Below are 26,290 nucleotides of genomic sequence, written 5' to 3' on the forward strand. Positions count from 1 at the left end.
TTTTTGGGTTTACATCCACTTTAAAGGAACCCATTTAGAAAATAAAAAACAAACCTTTACAACCCCTTTAAAACACTCAATTGGTTCTTCTCTCTTCTTGGTTGTTCTGTAACCCAAGTGGTGAAGATCGTGACCCAACTGGCATTTTCAGGAGGGACAGAATGGCAGCCTACAGCTTCCTCTTTACCCATGTACGCTTACGCTCGAAAGAAAAGGACAAGAAATGTGTATCGCTAGTTCATAAAAAAATAAGAGAAGCATTCGGAGTGTAAAAACCTAAGCCCAGAAGCTCCAGATGTCAGGCTTGCACGGGAAACCCATATTCCTGCAGCTAAGACATAAACAAGCCCCCTGAGCAAGAGCTTAAGAGTCTCATTGGTCCACACATTACTCCTGCTTGACCTCTCCCTTCAATTCCCTCTTGACGCGGGAGTATGGGCTGAGCGTATCGTCCATTATGAAGTCATAGAGAACTTTTACCCAGGACGTGTACTGTGGGAGGGGGTCGTAATATTCCTTCGCTATTTTCCGCACCTGTAGAGAGGAGAAAGGACAAGGTGACATTGTAAGAATAAATAAATGTAGACTAAAAGCTCAGAGTCAATAAAGATCACAGCAGGACAAACTGTGCGCCCTTCCAGCCACACAGTACAAAGACTTGGAATGAACAAGAAAGCAGCAATTATCACCAGAATAAAACATTTTATACATCATCTCAAAAGGTTCCCAAGTGCTCAGAGCAAAGATAAGCGTGTATCTCGTTCTTGGATAAAGTGGTAAGGGGTTAAAATACTTGATGGGCTTTTCTTCCTTTGTCCCCAAGCTGAAGAAATTCACCCCATTTGTCCTGGTGGTGACTATTTAAAAAAAAAAAAAAAAAAAATAAAAAAAAAAATAAAAAAAAAAATGGTGAGGGAAAACCCAAAATTTCGAGCCGTCACCAGAACAGGAAGAGCATGAGATTTTCTGACAGACACCTGTACAAAAAAAAAATCCCTCCTTAAACACTTGAGGACCGCCGCATGACGATATACGTTGCCAAAATGGAACGGCTGGGCACAAGGGCGTACATGTACGTCCCCTTTAAAAGCCCAGCCGTGGGTCGCACGACCCGGTCCTCTACTCAGTGACTGTCCCTGCGGTAACAGCGGACCCGATTGCCGCCAGTGTCCCGCGATCGGGTCACAGAGAGGAAGAACGGGGAGAGGTAGGTGTAAACAATCCTCTCCCCCTGCTTCCTAGTGTGGAAGTCACTGATAGTCTGTTCCCTGTGTTAGGGAACGACGATCAATGACGTCACATGCACAGCCACGCCCCCCCACAGTAAGAACACTCCGTTAGGGCACACTTAACCCCTACACACCCCTCTTGGTTAACCCCTTCACTGCCAGTGTAATTTTCACAGTAATCAGTGCATTTTTATAGTGTCCAACATAATGTCGCAGTCACAATTTTTTTTTTTAAAAACTGATCGCTGCCATTAGTAGTAAAAAAATAAATAAAATAAAAAAATATTGTAAAAAATGCCATAAAACTATCCCCCATTTTGAAACTGAGAATATATATATATATATATATATATATATATATATATATATATATATATATATATATATATATATATATATATATATATATATATATATATATATATATATATATATATATATATATATATATATATATATATATATATATATATATATATATATATATATGTAACAAGTGAAATATTTGCGCTGTAAAGTGTTATACAAATTAATGTGTGTGTGCATATAACCACATACATATACAAGTACAAAAAATGGGTGGGGAAAGTCCAAAAAAGGGGGAGTGACACTAATATACCAGTAAACAATATTGTTGAATAGTCATTAATCGAGGGCACAGTGCTGAAGAGGTCCAGGTACAACAAAATCCAACCATGTAGGGGTGCAGTTCATCAATACTTTATCCAATCAATAACGTTGTGAAGTGAAAAATGTTGAAAAACACAACAACAATAAAAAAAAAAAAAAAAAATATATATATAAAAATAGAAATAAAAATATATAAAAATAAGAATAAGGGTCAAAGTATTTCAGAAGAAGGAGGCCTTGTATCCAAAAAGGGTGAAAGATAGAGAGTGAGCCGTAACCAAGATCTCATATATGCACCTCTAGTGATCCCAGCAGCTCACCTCTAATCTGGCAAGCTGGATTAAATCAGCCTGATCCTGATGGGTGTGGTCCGTTGTTGAATATCACATACGGGTCTCCATAAAGTGTATTACATGAAAAAGTAAAAGGAGTAGAAACCAAATGGTGTGATAACGTCACAGAGAGGGATAGCAATGTCTTCTGATTTAAACCAGTGGAGATGCACTCACATGTGGGTAAAAAAAATGGGGCTCTTATCCACGAACGCCGAGCTCGTCAGTCCCTCCTTCCTCTCCCTTACTGATTCTCCAGGGTTAGGAGTCCCGTGTCCCCAATGGTTCACGAGTCGGCTCTTGTTATGTATGAGGATCTCGGTGGTGTATGTGGGGTAAGAGAGAAGGACAAGCCTGATCGTGTGATATCATCAACAATATTTTAAATGTGAGTTTTTAAGTGCTTTTATAATAAACTTTTCACGTCTGACTGGGCTACGCTGTGGTTGTCCATTCCACTTCCCCCCATGTATGACTGCCACATCTGAGTGTCCGGACTGAGCCACAGATAGAGGGGAAGTGTTGGAGGCACAGATTTATTGCGAGTCCGCACTCGTGGAGGAAGGTCTTTTATGTTATATTGTTCATGTGAGTGCATTACTACCTGGGCATTCCTGGGGGGTTTTTGTTTATTGTTGATGATATCACACGATCAGGCTTGTCCTTCTCTCTTACCCCACATACACCACCGAGATCCTCATACATAACAAGAGTCGACTCGTGAACCATTGGGGACACGGGACTCCTAACCCTGGAGAATCAGTAAGGGAGAGGAAGGAGGGACTGACGAGCTCGGCGTTCGTGGATAAGAGCCCCAGTTTTTTTACCCACATGTGAGTGCATCTCCACTGGTTTAAATCAGAAGACATTGCTATCCCTCTCTGTGACGTTATCACACCATTTGGTTTCTACTCCTTTTACTTTTTCATGTAATACACTTTATGGAGACCCGTATGTGATATTCAACAACGGACCACACCCATCAGGATCAGGCTGATTTAATCCAGCTTGCCAGATTAGAGGTGAGCTGCTGGGATCACTAGAGGTGCATATATGAGATCTTGGTTACGGCTCACTCTCTATCTTTCACCCTTTTTGGATACAAGGCCTCCTTCTTCTGAAATACTTTGACCCTTATTCTTATTTTTATATTTATTTTTATTTCTATTTTTATATATTTTTTTTTTTTTTTTTATTGTTGTTGTGTTTTTCAACATTTTTCACTTCACAACGTTATTGATTGGATAAAGTATTGATGAACTGCACCCCTACATGGTTGGATTTTGTTGTACCTGGACCTCTTCAGCACTGTGCCCTCGATTAATGACTATTCAACAATATTGTTTACTGGTATATTAGTGTCACTCCCCCTTTTTTGGACTTTCCCCACCCATTTTTTGTACTTGTATATGTATGTGGTTATATGCACACACACATTAATTTGTATAACACTTTACAGCGCAAATATTTCACTTGTTACAATTATCACTTTTTGTCTATCGAGGTAGACCTCTTTTTTATTTGCAGCAGTATCCCCACTTTTCAATTGTCCCCTCACTCTAGACAGCGCAGGAGTTCACTTCACACACATATACACATATATACATATACACATACACACATACATATATACATATACACACATATATATATATATATATATATATATGGGGGATATTGATTATAGCAAAAAAGTTAAATATATTGCATTTTTTTTTTCAAAATTGTAACTATTTTTGTTTATAGCGCAAAAAATAAAAACCGCAGAGGTGATCGAATACCACCAAAAGAAAGAAAGCCAATTTTGTTTGGGAGCCACGTCGCACAAAAAGGGGCAAGGTCCTTACCTGCATAATAGAGCTGCACAAATAATTGCGAAATGATCGCAATCTTGATTTAACATGTAAACAGTCTGTCAGATTTACATATACTGTATTCAAGCACAAACTCTGTTTTGTCTTGAAAATAACCTTAAATATTTTTTTTTTTTTGAGAATCGTGATCTTCATTTAATGCAAAAGAATTGCGATTCTCATTTTCCCCTAAATGTTGCACCTTCATTTAATGTAACCATATTGCTACACTTAGAGGCGCCTCTTCTCTTTTATAATCAGTTGTGACATGACTCTACTCTTATATCAAGTCAAAATGCATTTAAAAAAAGTTGCTTGTCTTGCAAAACGCTCTCAAACCAAGTTAATCTCAAACCAAGTTACTCTTAAAACCAAGGTTTTACTGTAAATCCCCAAAGAAGAGTTCTGGCTTATTTCTGCATTACAAAAGCTCAGGCGCTGAGTTATGTTATTATTGTAAATGCAAAACTAACCCAGTGGTGTTCTGAAAACACCCAAAACAATTTAGATCCTGTAAAAGAAAGGAAAAAACTAGGGTTGTCCCGATACCACTTTTTTAGGACCGAGTACAAGTACCGATACTTTTTTTTAAATGTGTCCCCAAATGCAGCCGCGTCCCCCCACATAATGCAGCCGCGTCCCCCCACATAATGCAGCCGCGTCCCCCCACATTACAGCCATGTCCCCCATACCTGGATGCCGCACGTGCCGCCGTTAATCAGCATGCGGGGAACAGCTTTCGTTTGAATAGCTGTATCCCCGCCGCGTATAGACACTCCCCCCGCGTATAGGCGGCGGGGGGGGGGGGGGGCAGTATTCTATTTTAGTATCGGGGGTATTTGCGGGAGTACGAGTACTCTCGCAAATACTCGGTATCGGGACAACCCTGGAAAAAACAAACCAAAACTAAATAAATAAAAACAACTTACCAGTGGCAGGTTCTTTCCGGGAACACTGGGGAAGTCGTGGTGCTCATTGTGGTATCCAACATTAAAAGTTAGGTAGTTTAAGGGCCCATAGTAGGAGTAGGTCTCATGGCCCTTCATAAACATGTAATGCTCGGCTATAAAGTGTCCCGAAATTGGATGAAGTCCAAGACCAAGTATGGAGCCCACCAGCATGTACACCACAGATTTAATCCCCAAGAAGTAGTAAATTAGAGCATCAAAAGAAAACTGAATCACCAAATTGATTAATTCCAGACGGGAGACAGGTTTGGGGTTGATGCAGAGGGGCCTAATGGTATAGAAGAGTGGTTGTAGGATGATCCACACAAGCTTCCGCAGAGAGGTACAGAAAAACCAGCCTTCAAAGTCCGTGGGAATGTCTACATCAATGCCATCACCCCCCAGGTAGCGATGGTGATCCATATGGTACCTCTTGAAGGAGATCGAGTAAGGGAGGCCGATCGGCAAATTGGCAAACATTCCAAAGCACCGGTTCCACATGGCTTTGCTGTTTCCGAAGGCGCAATTGTGAGAGATCTCATGGATGGCCAGGGTCATGGAGTGGCTGATGCAGCTTCCCAGCACGTAGGTCCAGAACATGAGCCACTTCCATTCCAGATCCTTCACCAGGTAAAAAGCTAGAAACTGTGCGAGCACCATCAGCGACACAATCCATAACAGGTTGTAATCTGGTTTCATAAGCCTCTTTATCTCAGGATACTTTGCTAGAAATGGAAAACAAATAAAGAATTAGGTTGTGGTGTTCCGTTAGTCTTGACAAAATTATAAAAAAAAAAAACGTTATTGATGGCAAACAATCCAAAACTTAAAAGGGTTGTAAAGGTACGATTTTCCCTTGGACTACAGGAGAGTTAGGACGCCCACTAACACACAGCTCCTTTCTCTATCTGCAACGTAGAGACCGTCCTGACTCTCCTGTAGTCCAAGGGGGGGGGGGGGGGGGCGAGCACGACACTCCACACCAGGGAGAAAGCCTTGCATTACTGTGTGGAGTTACAGACAGAAGAACAGGAAGTGAGCATTTCTCAGAAGAAATAAGGACATTTAAAAGCAAAATGGAAGGATGAGGTAAGTGAAGGAGGACTGTACTAAGGTAAAGGAAGCTATTTAGGGAAAAGACTAGGCTGTGTGCGGGCACAGGCTCCCCCTTTCTCAAAATACAACTTAGCAAGCAATAAGAAAAGGTGATGTAAACCCAAAAATGTTTTTTTTTTTTGCTGTCACAATGTAGAGTATTAGATTTCCTATCCTCTGTGCCCAGTCTTGCCACAAAGAGTTAATCCAGCTCTGAGCAATCCTCTTATATTTTTTCAGTGATATTCTTCCCCCTTGCTGTGAGTGACAGGTGATTTACATATCTCATGCATGAGCCTGACACAGGCATTTTTTTTTTTTAATTCCCACCCCCACTCCATTTCTGAAGTCATGTGGTGACTTTTCTTGGTTATGACTGGATGTTAGTGATCATAGCAGAATTTAGTGTAAGAAATACATAGAAGAAAATGCATGTTGACAAGGGGAGTGTAGAGGAGGGCGGGGAGTCCAACATCACGACTCCACCCACCGAGCTCCGGACAACAGACCCACCCACAGAATCTGCAGTTTTTCAGTTATTATAACAGACAGAGGGGAGATATTTGACAGGTAAGGATACATGCAGGAGGCATCTATATCCTTATAGATCAGCACTATGGCAGTAGTTCAGAAAGGATGAGAGTGGGTTTACATCCACTTTAAGTATAAGAGGTCATTATTTGGGGGATTTTTTATTTATTAAGAGGTATACCAGCAAGTTTTGTACTTTTTTTTATAGCATTGGTGACCCTTCCATAACCACTTCTATGTACTCGTGGTTTACAATTATTAAAAAGACTCAGAATTTAAAGCGGTGGTTCACCCTAATAAAACATTATTTATTTTTTTTATAGCATTAAATTAGGCATAGTAGCGTGAGCTACCGTATGCCTGTATTGATTTTTTTTTAGCCCGGTACTCACTGTGCAATCCTCTATAGAAGATTCCGACTCCCCGCGGGGAATGGGCGTTCCTATCAAGAGGGAGGATGATTGCCGGCTATGGCACGTCACGCTTCTCCGGAAATAGCCAAAATAGGACTTGGCGCTTCACGGCGCCTGCGCATAGTCTGTGCTTTATGATATCATGGTTATGATATAACCATGTGAAAAAGAGTTCTTTATGAACTCTTTTTCACATGGTTATATCACCCATGTGACACTATTGTGACATTGTATTTATGATTTATTGCTGTTGTCTGGTTGCGTTATAATACCAATTATTCTGTGTTGAAACTCATATCCACCGCACATTTTTTTTTAAATTTTCTTGCACACCCCTAGTGGTTCATCCCACTTATATCTATCGATCCACCCTCCAGGTGAATCGCATTCACAAGTCTATAATTTTTTGTTCACACGTTGAACCTTAGCGCCCTCATTCACATATATAATACGTTCACAGTTCACCCCTGCAACCCGAGGAGCAGCTTTTAATTTGCATTTATATTTTCTATAACCACTCACCATATTGTGGTCTATGTGCACACCGCACTTTATTTAATTGTCATTTGGCGCGGAAAACACCCCATTCTATATCACTGTACAAACATTGAATAGTTAGTACAGAGACCTCCCCATGAGCTACTCAGTTTTTGTTTGCTTCATTCAGCCTGCTGGGCTTACTATGTGTACCAGGCTTAAAATTCATTCCATGCACACACATTCTTCAACGCAAAAAAAATAAAAAAAAAACCAGACACACACACAACCAAAGATTATGGGGTAACAAGTGCCCATCAAATTAAAAATAGCTTTAAAATAACAAGTTTTAAGTTCATTTTGAAACACTTTGTAGAGGGTGGAGTCCATGTTGTGCCCCTAAATAAATGCATCTGTGCTTGAGATACTGCAGAGTTAATATGCTGAGCTGTCACATTTCATCACCTGGCAGGCAATGGTGAAGGTGGAGAGCGGTCAGGTAATATAAACACAGCTGCTTGCATCCCGTGTGTGTCCCTCATCAGAAACAGCAGAACCTATCTGACAACACACACAGACATGTACACAGAACCCATCTGACAACACACACACACACACACACACACACACACACACACACACACACACAGACAGACAGACATGTACACAGACCCCATCTGACAACACACACACACACACACACACACACACACACACACACACACGTACACAGAACCCATCTGACAACACACACACACACACACACACACGTACACAGAACCCATCTGACAACACAGACAGACAGACACACACACACACACACACACACACACACACACATGTACACAGAACCCATCAGACAACACAGACATGTACACAGAACCCATCAGACAACACAGACATGTACACAGAACCCATCAGACAACACAGACATGTACACAGAACCCATCAGACAACACCGACATGTACACAGAACCCATCAGACAACACCGACATGTACACAGAACCCATCAGACAACACAGACATGTACACAGAACCCATCAGACAACACACACACAGACATGTACACAGAACCCATCAGACAACACACACACACACACACACACACAGACATGTACACAGAACCCATCAGACAACACACACACACACACACATGTACACAGAACCCATCAGACCACACACACACACACACATGTACACAGAACCCATCAGACCACACACACACACACACACACACACAGAACCCATCTGACAACACACACACACACACACACACACACACACATGTACACAGAACCCATCAGACAACACACACACAGACATGTACACAGAACCCATCAGACAACACACACACAGACATGTACACAGAACCCATCAGACAACACACACACACAGACATGTACACAGAACCCATCAGACCACACACACACACACACACACACACACACACACACACACACACACACACGTACACAGAACCCATCAGACAACACACACACACACACACAGAACCCATCAGACAACACACACACACACACACACACACACACACACACACACACACACACACAGAACCCATCTGACAACACAGACATGTACACAGAACCCATCTGACAACACACACAGACATGTACACAGAACCCATCTGACAACACACACAGACATGTACACAGAACCCATCTGACAACACACACAGACATGTACACAGAACCCATCTGACAACACACACAGACATGTACACAGAACCCATCTGACAACACACACAGACATGTACACAGAACCGAGCAAGACTCGCTGCATGGAGGTGGATTTCATATAACATGACCTGCTGGGAACAGCTTGGCTGCAGCTTTTCTCAACCTACCCCAGTTTTCGGTGCCATTATCGGCAACTTTCTCTTACCGATAACACCATTTTCAGCCGTTCTGTTTAGGCGCCAATCTTGGTGCATTTCTACAAGGAACCCTTAGCAATCCCTAGAAATCCATGGAACTCTGGCTGAGAATGGCTGCTGGACAGCAAGTCTATAACCAAACCACCAGCATGCCCAGTCACCAACCGTCATCTTCTCTAGTCTTCCACAGAGCCCGACTGTCCTCTGTAGAACTGCATATACTGAACCATGTGTTGCTTTCTGGTGATGTCATGGGCCATATAGGTTGAGGCCCCTGTATCAATGCAGTGGTTGTCAATTTACAAGGTAAAGGGGGTCTCAACTGCGGCCAATGACATCACCTAAGTGCAGCACATAGCACTCAGTGTATGCATTTGCTAGAGAGGACAGTCAGACTAAAGACATATTAGAGAAAATGATGGTCACAGAATAAGAGTCATGCTTCAGAAAGCAATGAGGCTGCATGAGTGTTACAAAACCCACAACAGGAAAATCAGTCTGTATATGCAGCATAGCATGCTCACTGTGGAACTTAAGGGGTTAATCCTCTGCATTGTGTAAGAAGGCTGTTTTATCCTGTATGCATAGATCCTCCCCCTCCTGCACTGTCTGGGGAAGGCCAGCTAACACAGGCAGGGTAGCCGACCTGCACTTGCTCAGTGGCGGCTTATACAGGAGAGAATAATTACTTCTCAGAGCTAGCCAGGTCACATGATAGTGGCATCACACATATGGGCGTGTATACAGGCTGTAGTGGAAATCACCTCCTTCCTGAACTTTCAGCACTGGATAAACTGTGTAGTTAATCACTGACCGTGGCATACAGGTCAGCCAAAAAGGTATATAGTGGCATTTTAATGTAAAAAGGAATAAAACAAAATAAAAAAGCAGCACGCACATGCTACTTTGCTGCGTGCGTTCTGTGTAGGGCAGCACAATGCAATGAACAGGCTGCTCTATACGTGAAGCATGTATAAAAACAGACCATTTTTTTTAGGCCAATAAAAAAAAAAAAAAAAAAAAAAAACACAGATATGTGCGATGCTTGTCATTGTGTATCTTAGACACCATACACCCTTAGATTTTTGTCTTCAGATTTATCAAAACCAAATATGAGGTCAAACCTTAAAGTTGTTGTAGAGAGTCATTTGTGTGTATGTATGTATGTATGTATGTATGTATGTATGTATGTATGTATGTATGTATGTATGTATGTATGTATGTATGCATGCATGCATGCATGTACACACACACACACACACACACACACACACCAAACCTTTACGGTTTAGGAGATATTCCCCTTGCAATAAGCCGCTGCATGCGCACAGGGGATTCTCAGCTGAAGGCCTGGCAGATGGCGGACCTTGCCGGAAAGAAGTCTCCCACGCGCATGCGTGGGAGTGACTACATTGTGGCTCCAGCCACTCACAGCGCTGGAGCCACGATACCTGGAAGACACGCTGAGGCAATATGTCAGCTACCTCGGCGTGGACCAGGTGAGTTACCGACGCTTTGTTTCAAGGTAAGCATTTCATAATGAGCCACTATGCGGTGAACACTAGCTCATTATGCCTTTTGCCTTACAGGTGAATAAAAATAAAAAAAATTGGGGCTATACAACCGCTTTAAGAGTTTCAATTTGTATGCAATCAGGCAGATCCTTGCACTACATGGTTTTGGTAAATCTGAAGACAAAAATCTGCAGAAAATCTAATAGTGTGTATGGCGTCTTAGTGTAAATGGGGTCTAGAAGACAGGGGACATGTTACATGAAGCTAATAGTAATCACTGTTATTACCCCCTTCACAATCAATGCTTCCACTACAGACTGCTGGGGTTCAAGGCATCAAAGGGCTGGTTGTGGATCTCAGTCATCAGGGTTATAAAGGATATAATAAACATAACACACAATGTATGCTGCCAGTTATAAAATAGATGTTCATTACTCCAATCACCTTCAATTCTCTATACTCCTGGTGCCCAACCTGCAGCCCTTTGGTATATGATGTGCAGCCCTCAGCAGGCTGTAGTGGAAAACATTGATCTCTATAAGCCCTTAAAAAAAAAAAAAAAAGGCATAAAACTATCCCCTATTTTGTAGACGCTATAACTTTTGCGCAAACCAATCAAACGCTTATTGCAATTCCCCCCCCCCCCCAAAATTATGTAGAATCCCCATCGGCATAAACTGAGGGAAATATATATATATATATATATATATATATATATATATATATATATATATATATATATATATATATATATATATATATATATATATATATATATATATATATATATATATATATATATATATATATATATATATATATATATATATATATTTTTTTTTTATTTATTTATTTATTTTAGCAAAAAGTAGGGGTGCAACAAATCCTCATTGATCCGTGATTCGAACGGGTCGCAGCGTTCGGATCGGCACACCATGCGATCCACAGGAAAAGCTACGGCCTAGCTCTGGAGCGGCGGCCATCTTGGTACACCAGGCGGCAGTCTAGGTGAGCTCCCCAGAGTGGCGCGTGCTGACGGGGGAGATGACGTGGACATTACAGTGGGGGACTACATATGGTGGGGATCCGAAAAACGATCCGATCCGTAACCCTGATCCAAGGAACAATCCGAACTGAGTTTTTTGATCCGTTGCAAAAAGTAAAAAATAAATAAATAAATAAAAGTATGTATGTATGTATGTATGTATGTATGTATGTATATTTTTATTAAAAACCGCAAAAGGTGATCAAATACCACCAAAAGAAAGCTCTATTTGTGGGGGGAAAGGACGTCAACTTTGTTTGGGAGCCACGTCGCACGACCGCGCAATTTTCAGTTAAAGCGACGCAGTGCTGAATCGCAAAAAGTGCCAAATGGTCCTAGGCTTAAGTGGTTAATTTTATTTTTTCTGCGTAAATTGATAGCACTATATATGTGTACTAAAGAAATAAGCACTACTGTAAACCATTGTGTGTGTACAGACATTGAACAATGCAACATAAACTTCATCCCATTTTCCCTGCTTAATTATACCCAATGACCAGGGCTTTTTTTCAGGGGGAACTTGAGGGAACTGAGTTCCACCACCTCTGGCTCAGACCCTTTGGTGCCTGCTCACCACAATCACATGTAAACACAGAAGTCTGGTTTCTGTGTTTACAAGTGACAGCTCTGCACGCTGTGTGTAACCCCCCTGAACTCTGCACTCTGTATGTAATGCAATCCTGGTATTTAATGCCCCTTTAAGACCCTTCTACTGTTTGTGAAATCTGAACGGGGTCGTGGTTGAGTTCCTGCACCTATTTTCTGAGAAAAAAAGCTCTGCCAATGACTAAACTGACTTGTAGGCCATTGATTGAACAGGAATATCCTGTCTACTCTCAAGCCACAATGAATCAATCTTTATTAGTTCTGTACAACTCAGTTTCATTTTATTTGTATTCATTAGATTTGTCTATATTTTTTGATCAGGACAGTTTTTCCTTGTTCCCAGCACAACAGGCTCCTAATGTTTTGGTAGCATTGTCACCCTGCTGGGCATGTTCCAGGACTGCAGCAAACAGTCCCTCTGTATGATCTGCTTACAAGGTCCTTTACACTATTCTGCTTTTTATTGCTCTATATCACAGTCGTCCTGCCATGCATTCCAGAAGAGTTTGAGTATCTTAGTTGTTTGGGATTTGAAATCATGAAGCTATGGCAACATTACCAGCTCCCATGGCCGTGAGCTGTGGCTTCGTCCCACTCATAGCCCTGACCCTGCCAAGCTAAGGGCAGTATATAATGTGACTATCAGAGGGGGGGGGGAAGGATTAAACGCAAGTAAATATGAAATTACATTTACCAATACAAGCAGCATGAAGATTAAAAATAATCTATGTCAATTGGGAGAGTGATGTTCCACTTTAAGATGCATGCAAGATGCAAGTTCTGGTTTAAATGGGACTTCTTTTGGGGGGGGACCGCTATCATACAATGGTCACCCATACAGTTCACCTCCTGTTTCGTAATTTGCCATCACGTGCATTCCTGGTGATAACTAACTCTAAGGCAGAGTTGACAAAGATGGGGTCAAAACGCAGACCTTAAACGGTTCACGAGACAGGAAGGAAGAAGAGGAACCGCAAGGGGGATTAACAATTTGCAGAAAAAAGAAAAAAAGAAAAAGGGGAACCTGCTTCCCGTATGGTGCGAGCTACAGAAAATGCTTTGCAGTGCCATTTATTTATGCGTTTTTATTCGCAGATGTAAGTGGGGCCTGAGGCCCCTTTCACACTTGTGCGACTTGTCATGCGCCTTTACAATCCCAAGTCACAGGAAAAGTCGTACCTCATGAGGGGGCTGTTAGAATTGACACCGCGGGACAGATTTCTGCATCCACATCAAATGTGTGGATGGGGGTAATCGCTTCAGGTTATGGCAGTGTACGGCCTATGGCAGTGATGGCAAACCTTGTCACCTCAGATGTTTTGGAACTACATTTCCCATGATGCTCACCTACACTGCAGAGTAAAATGAGCATCAGGGGAAATGTAGTTCCAAAACATCTGAGGTGACAAGGTTTGTCATCCCACGGGCCTATGACCATCTGTAGTAAACTCAGATCATTCTGTCACAAATTACAAATAAGGTAATATATGTAGTTAGTGTGAAGCAATGCGCCACATAGGGACGGCAATTAGAACGCTTCTAACTTAAAAAAAAAAAAAAACATTTTTTTTCAAAGTTCCTGCTCGTTCGCAGCCGCCGCCATAGTAACTGCTGTCTTCCGTGTCCAAATTGCCCCCCCCTCCCCCACCTTTACGCCCGCTCTATGGCCAATAAAGCCCCACATGCGCAGTCATTTCCCAAGCCTTGTTTTCGTTGCGGATTTACCATGACAACCGAGTTTAGCAAATCGGAGCCAACCTGCTTCTGAATGGGGAAGTAGTATCGCGGGTTCTCCGGGCTGATGCCAAGCAAAGGAAATGGTGTAGCCCCGGCATGTAAACACCATTTTTCCATCACAAAGAGCTTGCTGGAAAAATAGTAGTTAAGAGCGCATGCGCTGGTGAGGTCATTGCTCAGAAAATGAAGGATTACACTAAAAGGAAGAAGGTAGGAAGCCATCCACACAGAGCACCCAGTTCACTAGCTTGCAAGGATTACTATGGCAGAAATTGAATCGAATGGGTTTACTAATGCTTTATGGGTCGTACACACGGGCCAAATATCAGACGGTATAATTTGTCCCGTGTGTATGGCAGCTGGTCCAACAGAAGCCAACTAGTGTGTTGCTGGGGGGGATGGGTAGTCTTCCTGTCAGAACACAATAGCTCAGAAGGGAGATCGATGTACTAACATTAGATTGTTAGTACAGTGGCCCCTCCCGAGCTCTTCAGTTTTTTCTTTGTTCAGCCTGCTGAGTTGAAAGGAAAAAAAAAAAACAACAACACACACACTAACTAGAGCTGCATGATTAATCGTAAATTAATCGCAATCTCGATTCATCAAACCCCCCCGACGATCTCCAGGCCGCCGGATGACCAGCGATTTTCAGGTGCGGCCATAGGAAAGTCCCCGGCTTCGGCCTAGCTCCGGAGCGCGGCCATCTTGGTACACCCGGTGGCGGCTGTCTGGTCAGGAAGTGACGTTTCGTCGTCGCCATCTTGCTCCACCCCACACTCCTGTACAGTAATGTTAGTTAGAAGGGGAGCAAGCAGACATCTTGTTACACCCAATAGTAATAGCTTTCACAGTTATTTTCAACACAAAAACGGAGCTTATGTGCTTAAATAAAGTATATGAAAATCTGACAGACTGTTTCCATGTTAAATTTTAAAAGCCGCAACAAACCTCACATGCTTGCCAACGTGACAGAATACCCTTTGATTTTCACATTTAGTTAAATGTGAAAATCAGAGTTGTTCTTTCACAGTAGCAAGCATGTGAGGTCAGCAGGTTTGCTGCGGCTTTTAAAATGTAACATGGAAACAGCCTGTCAGATTTACATATACTTTATTTAAGCACATAAGCTCCGTTTTGTGTTGAAAATAACTTTAAAGTGGTAGTATACTCTGTAATACCACTTTTACCTACAGGTAAGCCTATAATGAGGCTTACCTGTAGGTATAAAGAATATCTCCTAAACCTGTACGGTGCATGCGCAGCGGGGATCCTCAGCTACAGGCCCGGCAGCCGCCAGACCTTGCTGGCAAGAAGTCTCTAGCGCGTGACAACATCGACAGCCACTCACAGCGCTGGAGTGGCGATACCCAGAAGACACGTCGAGGCAAGATGACATCTCCCTCGGCGTGGACCAGGCAAGTTCCCTACGACTCGTTCCAAGGTAAGTATTTCATAATGAGCTAGTATGCGGTTGGCTTTCAAGTAGGTTTAAAAAAAAAAAAAAAAAAAAACGGGGTTTACTACCACTTTAAATATTTTTTTCTTTTGAGAATCGTGATCTTCATTTTATGCAAAAGAATCGCGATTCTCATTTTTTCCAGAATCGTGCAGCTCTAACACCAACGTGTACCAGGCTTTAGACTGCCACAGGGGACATTAACATGTATACCCAGGTATTACCCAAATTTATCAACAAACATTTTTTTTAAAGTATAAACTAAAAAGGCAAAATAAACACTGTTCCAGGTCAGTCTGCCCCAAACACCTTTATCAGAAATAGTCTATAAAATAAAGGAAATAACAGCTGGTTCACGCATTTCGTACTGAATGCAAATATGCAATAGTAGGTAGCACGAAGCGCGTTAGCCAGCTGTCATTCCCTCCGCTAATTGGATCAAGTCATATTTGAGATTAAATGCACAATATCTAATAAAGGTGTCTCCAGTGGTGCAGTCCTCCAGATTTCCTTTGTATTGATTCTTAGGTTTGGATAGAGTGGAGAAGGATTAGAACACCCGTCACATTTGTATTGCCTCCGTCTTGTTTACCATTATCACCAAAAGTGAAAGTAAATAAAAAAATCACAATTTGGTTGTCCTCAGAAAAGTAATAATGGGGATATCTTCTTCCAATGGGGACGCTAGTTCTGGTAATCCTGACAACCAGGAGATGCTACGGCCCGGTAGAATTCCCACGCACTGAAGTGACATCATCGCCGCTCCAGCCACTCACAGCACCGGAGCCCTCGAACCCAGAAAAAAGACTGAGTGAAGATGTCAGCCCTCTCAGCGGTGACAGCGAGCAGCTTGAGGGCTTTGTTATAAGGCAAGTCCTTTTATAATGTGCTAGTATGTGATGCATACTAGCACATCATGCCATTGCCTTACATGTGTTTATTTCTTCATTTTGTTTTTTTAAACTCTGTAGCAGTTTACAACAGCTTTAATGATGAAGGTGGAGTTTTTTTTGGAATTTTTTTTACATTTGATGTACTGTATATTGTGACATGTCCATGCAGAGTAAGTTTACTTTACGTCTCCCTATCCCAACAATGGCACAATGACATGGATTGTGTAATATGGCAGCTTTAGGTGGATTTTTACAATGAGTCAGTGATCTGAAGGACAGACAACATGTAGAGAGTTGCACATCTACAACAAATAGAAAAGTACGTGCAGTACTTTTCTATTTGCTGTTCCCTAGGGCAAGATTTTCTGAGGCAAAGCCAGTTTTCACAACAAGCCGAAGCCACAAGGAAATGAAGTAAAAAGGGAGAGTGACGAGCATATGAGGAGGAAAATGGTATCAGAAGGAGGCACCTCACATGACAAAGTCCCATGGAAAGATAGGACTTTCACCAACTAAGACCAGACAGAATCCAACAGACCTCCAATCGTGTTTGTTGAGATTTTTATTTTCCCACTCAAGCAGATCTCCCCCTTTCATCTTTAAAAGCATTCAAGCTCTAAAGCAGGGGGTAGGCAACCAGGGGCCCTCCAGCTGTTGCAGAACTACAAGTCCCATTATGCCTCTGGGAGCAATTGTAACTGGCAGCAGGCCCGGATTTACTCCCTCTGCCGTCTCAAGGCCAGGCCCTTCAATGCCACCCCCCCAGCAAAAAAAAAAAACAAAGTCCCCCAACCCATGCCCATCATTGCCATCTCACCATCATTGCAGCCTCACCATCACTGCCGCCTTACTGTGCCCTCATTGCAGCCTCCCTCACCATCAATGCCGCTGTGTTGTCATATTCCCTATCGCAGAATGCTACGAAAGTGACGTTGCGGCCAACTGCGCATGCGCTCCAGAAGATTTACGACACTAGCCACCAGTGAACCCATCAGAATATGTCACTGAAGTGACAAACCATAGACGAAGCGGGGGGGCTGGGGGAAGAGAGGGACATATTCTGATGGGTTCACTGGTGGCTAGTGTCGTAAATCTTCTGGAACGCATCGCACTTGCGGTTGGAACGCATTGTGCATGCACAGTTGGCCGCAACGTCACTTCCTGTAGCATTCTGCGATAGGGAGCAGAATCTGACAACACACCGCCTTACTGTGCCCTCATTGCAGCCCCCCTCATCATCATTACAGCCTTACTGTGCCAAACAATGTAGCCTCACCAGTCAGTGTGTGCATTATGCACATCGGTCATCTCCTGCATGGAGCTCACTGTAAAAATTTTGGGCGCGCTGTGATAAAAATCCGGCCCTACTCCTAGACCAGCTTGTGTGATAGACACAACACTGCCTCTATCACACGAGCTGGTCTAGGAGAAGGGCGGGACTTTTATCACAGCGCGCCCAAACTTTTCACAGTGAACTCCGTGACACAGCAGTCTCCCGCTGTGTGTTACAACCGGCGCCGCCACTGCCCCCCAGAGGCCTGGCCTCGGTGGCCTTGTCGGGAATCTGGCTCTGACTGCCAGCCTTGCAATGCCTCATGGGAAACGTAGATCCACAACAGCTGGCCCCCAGGTTCTCTACCCTTACTCTGAAGTCTTCTTCAAAGTTTCCAGTATTCACCACTTCCAGATGTGTTGAATACCAGAATGACCCACCTTCGTCCCAATATATGGAACATGGCTGTGACATAGGCAACATTGGGAGCAGTGTTAATTTTGGCAGCAAATTTCAATTTAGTTTTAGGACTAAAAATGGCATTTAGTCCCATTTTAGTCTTCTGCAATTACGTACGGACAAATGCATCCTCGGCTTTCGGGGGTTATACCAGGATGATGCCCGCAGCTGCAGGCATCATCCCAGTATCGTTTCTTAGGAAATCGGCTTTCCAGGCATAACAACCGATGCGGCTAAAAGCAGCTCAGCTGTTATCCAGGAGGGGACATCCCCCCTCCCGCCACTCTTACCGGGCCTTCCGTCCCACCGAGAGACCCGATCCACGATGCGCCACTACGGGCGCCTAACCACAGACTGGAACGAAGCCGTCTCCTGAATGTAAACACGGAAGTGAAGTCACAACCTTACTTCCAAGTTTACTCGGCTGCCAATGGCGGCGGATTTGAAAATATATACATTATTCAGAATCACCGTTTTCGGCAATCTGAATTCTTTGAAGTGCAAAAGGAGGGATTCCTCCATAAAAAGAGTACCCATCACCACCTATTACTGTCACAAGGGATGTTTACATTCCTTGTGACAGCAATAAAAGTGATCAATTTTTTTTGACAATTTAATAATATACAAAAAAAAAAAAAAAAAAAAAAAAATGTATAGCGCACCCTCCCCGCAAGCTTGCGCAGCAAAGGAAAACATATACGGAAGTCGCGCCCACATATGTAAATGGTGTTCAAATCGCACATGTGAGGTATCGCCGTGAATATCAAAGCGAGAGCAATAATTCTAGCCCTCCTGTTACTCTAACCTGGTAACCGTAAAAAAAAAAAAAAAAAAAAAAAAAAAAAATGTAAAGCATCGCCTATGGAGATTTTTTAGGTACCGTAGTTTGTCGCCATTTCACGAGTGCATGCAATTATAAAGCATGACATGTTTGCTATCTATTTACTTGGCGTAACATCATTCACATTATATAAAAAAAAAAAAAAAAAATATATAATTGTAAAGAATTGGGCTAACTTTACCGCTTCGTTTTTTTTTTTTATTGCATGACAGTGTTTTTCCCAAAAAAGTTGCGTTTAAAACACTGCTACACAAATACCGTGTGACACAAAATATTGCAACTGATATTTTATTCTCCGCAAAAAAAAAAAAAAATCTATATAATGTTTGGGGATTCCAAGTAATTTTCTAACAAAAAATACGGATTTTAACCAAATGTCAGAAATAGGCTTAGGCATGAACGGGTTAAAGCGGGAGTTCACCCATTAAACTATTTTTTCAAAAAATCCCCTTAGATTCCTGCTCGTTTTGTCTAGGGGAATCGGCTAGTTGTTTTAAAATATGAGCAGTACTTACCGTTTGAGATGCATCTTCTCCGTTGCTTCCGGGTATGGGTGTTCGGGAGCGGGCGTTCCTTCTTGATTGACAGTCTTCCGAGAGGCTTCCGACAGTCGCATCCATCGCGTCACTAGTAGCCGAAAGAAGCCGAACGTCGGTGCGGCTCTATACTGCGCACCGACGTTCGGCTTCTTTTGGAAAATCGTGATGCGATGGATGCGACCGTCGGAAGCCTCACGGAAGACTGTCAATCAAAATAGGAACGCCCACTCCCGCAGCCCATACCCGGAAGCGGCGGAGAAGATGCATCTCGTAAACGGTAAGTACAGCTCATATTTTAAAACAACTAGCCGATTCCCCTAGACAAAACGAGCAGGAAGCTAAGGGGAAAAAGAGTCATGTACGGGTGAACCTCCGCTTTAAGACACAAAAAAGACTGGAACTCAACTTTAAAGGATGACTACACAAAACTATAGTTAAGCTAGAACTACGCTATACATACATGCAATTAAAACAACGTTTTTCTGCTCTTTTAACAGGATTCAACAGACCAAACCCAAAGGAAGCTTTCACGTGAAACATATGGTTAAAAAAAAAAAAAAAAAACACACACACCACGGTATCCGAAGGAGAATGGGTGTGTCACCACTACATCCTCTTTCATGTAGAATCTATATAGAGGAACATTCCCTTCCAAATATCTACTGAATGGCTTGCAGTAAGCACATGCCAGTGACTCAGGATTTGGGTGAGACCCATACCTCTCCAGATATGTGCCTGCGTGATCGACAGACCCCTGTATGCAGATGTGAAAGAAGAAGGAAAAAAAAAAAAAATAACCCTCCCCCACAATGTAAAAATACTAAGGCCTGGACACTTTGATCTCCTAAAGTGCAAACTTGCCATTTCTAGGACAGAACATGCAGCAGCAGCCTCTGCTGGCCTGAGGGATCTGCCCGTCTCACACAAGGATCGAACACAACATTTCTAGTGTATCTACAAACACCCCCCCCCCCACACACACACACACACACACACCAAGAAAATAATCCAAAAAGACCCTGGAGATAAATAGCTTATATATAAATGATCGAGAGCACACGTGATTTTCTAAAGTCGAACAAACAAATGCTTGATATGCGAGTCACCATCCACAGGAGAAGAGTGAGGGGACAAACTTTAGCAAATATACAGAGATCATTCTTGTAGTGAGGAAACACTAGAACATAATAGAATATAAAATGTCATATACATAGAGACAATAGTTGTGGCCACTTATCTCAAGGAGAGGACACAACACGTTACAGTGTATCCATCCTCTAGAACAGCCATTCTCAACTCCAGTCCAACAGGTCATATATTCAGGATTTCCTTCAGGATCAAAGGACTGTGGTAATTACCAAGGCAGTGAAACTGATAAAATCCCCTGTGCAAAATAATGGAAAGCCTGAAAACACGACCTGTTGGGGTGCCTTGAGGACTGGAGTTGAGAAACACTGTTGTATAAAATACACCTCCAGTCATCCATCTAGATCAGCCTCTTCCAACCTTTTAAGCCCTTGAAGAACCCCGACAATTCTCATGTCTCAAGGAAGCCCTGCTAAAATCAATTCATTGGGGTCTCAGGGCAAGAATGCCCTCATACACTGCCGGCCAAGGCGGCAAGAATGCCCTCATACACTGCCGGCCAAGGCGGCAAGAATGCCCTCATACACTGCTGGTCATGGGGAGGGCATGCCCTCATACACTACTGGTCATGGGGGGGGGGGGGCATGCCCCTTGGTGTTCGATATAACCCAGGTTTCTGGGGGTTCCTTGTGCTGTGGTTGACTGACCCCCATCGGATGGTGCCAGCATCATGACATTTTAGAGGGGCATTATTCCCACTGACCATCAATGCAAGGGCAACCCCCCCCCCTCCTAAGGGGGGAAAGGTTGAAAAAAGTCTGATCCAGGCGGTCTCCCTTACCGATCACATCCTGTATGTGAAATACATGACTGATAACTGTACAAGGAAACGTCTCATGTATTCGTCTGCAACATGTGACCCCAGTGTGTGTCAATTTACTCCACAATAGACAAGCTCTACTCTCCTATAGGAATGCCGTCCTCTGTATAAGCCCCGTCCTCTGTATAAGCCCCGTCCTCTGTATAAGCCCCGTCCTCTGTATAAGCCCCGTCCTCTGTATAAGCCCCGTCCTCTGTATAAGCCCCGTCCTCTGTATAAGCCCCGTCCTCTGTATAAGCCCCGTCCTCTGTATAAGCCCCGTCCTCTGTATAAGCCCCGTCCTCTGTATAAGCCCCGTCCTCTGTATAAGCCCCGTCCTCTGTATAAGCCCCGTCCTCTGTATAAGCCCCGTCCTCCTGGACAATTCTCATCAATACATTGGGGCCGGAAAACAGACTGTGCACTTTGCAAGTACAATTGTATACATTTTCCCCAGAGCTTAGGAAATGTGGTGAAGCTCTGCTGGTTTCCATCATCCAATCATGTGAAAGCAAAAATCATTTTTAATATTTTTTTTTTTTTTTTTTTTTTTATCATCCTTTCACCCGATTAGATATTCTTTACAAAGTAAAGCTTCACTCACATTCGCTGAGCTCGGCTGAGAATTAGAGCATCCGTTCTGGCAGAGTGCACGGTATTTGTCTCTAGTAAATCCACCCCTCAGGGTATCCCTATACAGGTTCTGTTTCCTGATAGAGGGTTAATCCCTCGTTCACACAGGAGCGACTCGTCTCGTGACTATGATGGGTCAAATCACATGACAAGTCACACATCCCATGGTCAGAAACGTCCATGTTCAAATCGATGGGACGCCAAATTCGCAAAGCCACATCGATTCGAAAAAACAAATTGTTCCTTCACGACTTTGGGAGATTTCGGGCGTGACTTGAATAGACGTCTGTACATGAAGCCGCACAGATGTCTTCAAAGTCACACGTACATGCGGCTTTGTGTGATTTCAAAGTCACATGCAATGTGAACGAGGGCTTACCAATTGGAAATGGAGGGTCTATGGCTGGTCTCTGTACAACTACATGTCCCAGCATGCCTTGCAGAACTACATATTATATAAACACATACAAACCAAAAAAAAAAAAAAAATCAATTAACAAAATGATTTTATCGTGTTTTTTTTTTTTTTTTTAGAGAAATATATTTTTTTATAAAACAGGATTTATATGGTGCCAACAGTTTATGCAGCACTTGACAAAGTAAAGGGGGGGGGGGGGGGGGGGGGGGGGGGGGGGAGGACAGTACAATTACAATACAGAATAGGAGAAATATATAAATAAAAAAATTGTATTCCTCTATATGTGTAGATTTGGAGGCAGAACATAGATGAACTCCTATTAATCCCTCTATATGTCGATGAGCTCATAGAGAACCACATGTCTCAGCATGCCCTGTAAGAATCTTTGACACACAGAACTATGGAGTCAGAGATGTGAGTGTTACTTGCAGTGTCTGTATGGGGCAGTCATGTATGATCTATGACGACATGTGGGGGTTCCATACAGGCTATGATGACATGTGGGGGGTTCCATACAGGCTATGACGACATGTGGGGGTTCCATACAGGCTATGACGACATGTGGGGGGTTCCATACAGTCTATGACGACATGTGGGGGGGTTCCATACAGTCTATGACGACATGTGGGGGGTTCCATACAGTCTATGATGACATGTGGGGGGTTCCATACAGTCTATGACGACATGTGGGGGTTCCATACAGGCTATGATGACATGTGGGGGTTCCATACAGGCTATGATGACATGTGGGGGTTCCATACAGGCTATGATGACATGTGGGGGTTCCATACAGGCTATGATGACATGTGGGGGTTCCATACAGTCAGTGCCGATCCTGACCTTCCTGGGGCCCTAAGCAAAATGACATGGCACATAAAAAATGAAAAGCGGGGGGCGCTGACGACAGTGACATGTCACATTAAAGACAGTTGAGAAGCGGGGGGAGGGGGTGTTCTGCTGTCGGAAATGACATCTTACATTAAATTGAGAAGCAGGGGGTGCTGACTTATTACCTCTTCTCCCATGTAGCCAGCGATTTGAGAAGCGGGGTGAGGGGGCAGAAATGACATCTCACCAGGCGGGGCCTCTAGTAATTTGGGGGCCCTTCGCAGCTTTGCGGGGCCCTAAGTGGCTTGCATACTGAGCCTATAGGGCGGATCGGCCCTGCATACAGTCTATGTTGACATGTGGGGGTTCCATACCCTCTATCAGTGGCGGTTCGTCCATAGAGGGCGCTGGAGCGCCGCCCCCTCTGGCTCTCACCGCCACTGAGTGAAATAACATAGATTCATGCATTGCACGAATCTATGTTATTTTCGCCGCTGCCGCTGTTATTCAGATGGTCGGCGCTCAATGTCCGGCCATCTGAATAACGCCAGCTGGTTGGCTGTAGGGAAATGTCTATCAAAGCCAACGGCTCTGATAGGCTTTCCCAATACAGCCCGGAAGCTTATTCTCGGAGCGCACAGACTGTACGCCCCTTGAATAAGATGACAGGCGTCTCAGCCAATCACGTTGGCCGGTTCTGGCTACCTGTAACCTGATTGGCTGAGACGCCTGTCAGTCATCGAGGGCGAGAGAAGACATCGTGGGACGTGGATGCCTGACTCCAGTAAAGGTAAGTGCCGGCCGGGGGGGGGGGGGACGCAATTTACAGGGCAAAGTGGGGACAATTGGCACAACGGCGACCATTAAAGGGCACAGTGGCTGCGTTTAATGGCATGGCACAGTGGTGACAATGAATGGCACAGGGGCTGCGTTTAATGGCATGGCACAGTGGTGACAATGTATGGCACATTGGCTGCGTTTAATGGCATGGCACAGTGGTGACAATGGATGGCACAGTGACTGCGTTTAATGGCATGGCACAGTGGTGACAATGTATGGCACAATGGCTGCGTTTAATGGCATGGCACAGTGGTGACAATGTATGGCACAGTGGTGACAATGGATGGCACAGTGGCTGCGTTTAATGGCATGGCACAGTGGTGACAATGGATGGCACAGTGACTGCGTTTAATGGCATGGCACAGTGGTGCGAATTGATGGCACAGTGACTGCGTTTAATGGCATGGCATTGATGGCACAGTGGCTGCATTTGATGGCATGTAACAGTGGCTGCGTTTGGGCACAGTGAGACTGCAATTTTTTTTTCCTTTGCGCCCCCCCAAAAATGTTGAGCACCAGCCGCCACTGCCCTCTATGATGACATGTGGGGGTTCCATACCCTCTATGACATGTGGGGGTTCCATACTCTCTATGTTGACATGTGGGGGTTCCATGCCCTCTATGATGACATGTGGGGGTTCCATACCCTCTATGATGACATGTGGGGGTTCCATACCCTCTATGATGACATGTGGGGGTTCCATACCCTCTATGATGACATGTGGGGGTTCCATACCCTCTATGATGACATGTGGGGGTTCCATACCCTCTATGATGACATGTGGGGGTTCCATACCCTCTATGATGACATGTGGGGGTTCCATACCCTCTATGATGACATGTGGGGGTTCCATACCCTCTATGATGACATGTGGGGGTTCCATACCCTCTATGACGACATGTGGGGGTTCCATACCCTCTATGACGACATGTGGGGGTTCCATACCCTCTATGATGCCATGTGGGGGTTCCATACCCTCTATGTTGACATATTAGGGTTCCATACTGCTAGCCCCCAGCTCAGACAAGCTCCTCAATCTCCCCGTCACTCACCCAGGATCTCCTTCCTGCGGTCGGCATGCGGTTGGTCGGTGTACACCCACTCGAAGTCCTCCCGGCCCATCTTGTTGCCCATGTTGGCTGCCTGCGTCGGAGTGAGTGCCCGCACAGTGCGCGGTCCCGCTATACCGAGCTGGAAAACCTCGCGCCGCCGACACGCCCACACTAAGCTGGAGAGCCGTCACACCCGCGATGACTGGCCTGGAAGCGCCCCGCCTAAAGAGACACGCCCTTTGAATCCAGGCCGTACCTATTCAACGCAATAGGGAAAGTGGGCCGTACTTCGCTCTTCACGCATTCTCATGATTGGTGGATCCTGGGCTGTCATGAAAGATTGAGCCAATCAAAAAGGCACGCGGAGAGAAGCTGGGTTTAGCCCCACCTATTAAAGATGGCACGCCCTTTTCTCTATTAAAGGGCGGCTGTAATCAAAAGAGGGCGTGCACTTACGGTCTGGGAGGTGTAAGGATGAATGCGGTAACGCCCACTATGTGACGTGCGGCGGCGGGCCAGTGAAAAGCCGGGTATGCGATCGGACGAGGACCTGTCATTGCTCATTACTGGATGAAGTTATATTTTACTTGTTGCTTCTAGAAAAAATCCCCATCTTCCCCAAATCCTGCCACTGCCCTGTAATCAAACATGGGGGGGGGCTTACTAAAAATATATATATATTTTTTGTTATAGCACAAAAAAGAATGAAAGTCCTATTTGTGTAAAAAAGGACATCAATTTTATTTGGGCACAGCGTTGCACAACCGTGCAATTGTCAGTTAAAGTAACGCAGTTCTGTATCGCAAAA

General features: G+C 43.9%; 1 protein-coding gene across 1 annotated transcript; it reads right to left on the reverse strand.

Moving 5' to 3' along the window:
- DEGS1 (delta 4-desaturase, sphingolipid 1) lies at window positions 1-25,714 on the reverse strand. The gene is made up of 3 exons (XM_040351388.1): window positions 25,483-25,714; window positions 4,974-5,716; window positions 1-534 (listed from the first exon to the last, which is right to left on the reverse strand). Exons 1-3 carry the CDS (start codon window positions 25,562-25,564, stop codon window positions 388-390), a joined length of 972 nt encoding a protein of 323 aa, XP_040207322.1. The 5' UTR covers window positions 25,565-25,714; the 3' UTR covers window positions 1-387.
- Between the last annotated feature and the right edge of the window lie 576 nt (window positions 25,715-26,290).

Source organism: Rana temporaria, chromosome 4 (genome assembly GCF_905171775.1).
Source record: "Rana temporaria chromosome 4, aRanTem1.1, whole genome shotgun sequence".
Taxonomy (NCBI): domain Eukaryota; kingdom Metazoa; phylum Chordata; class Amphibia; order Anura; family Ranidae; genus Rana; species Rana temporaria.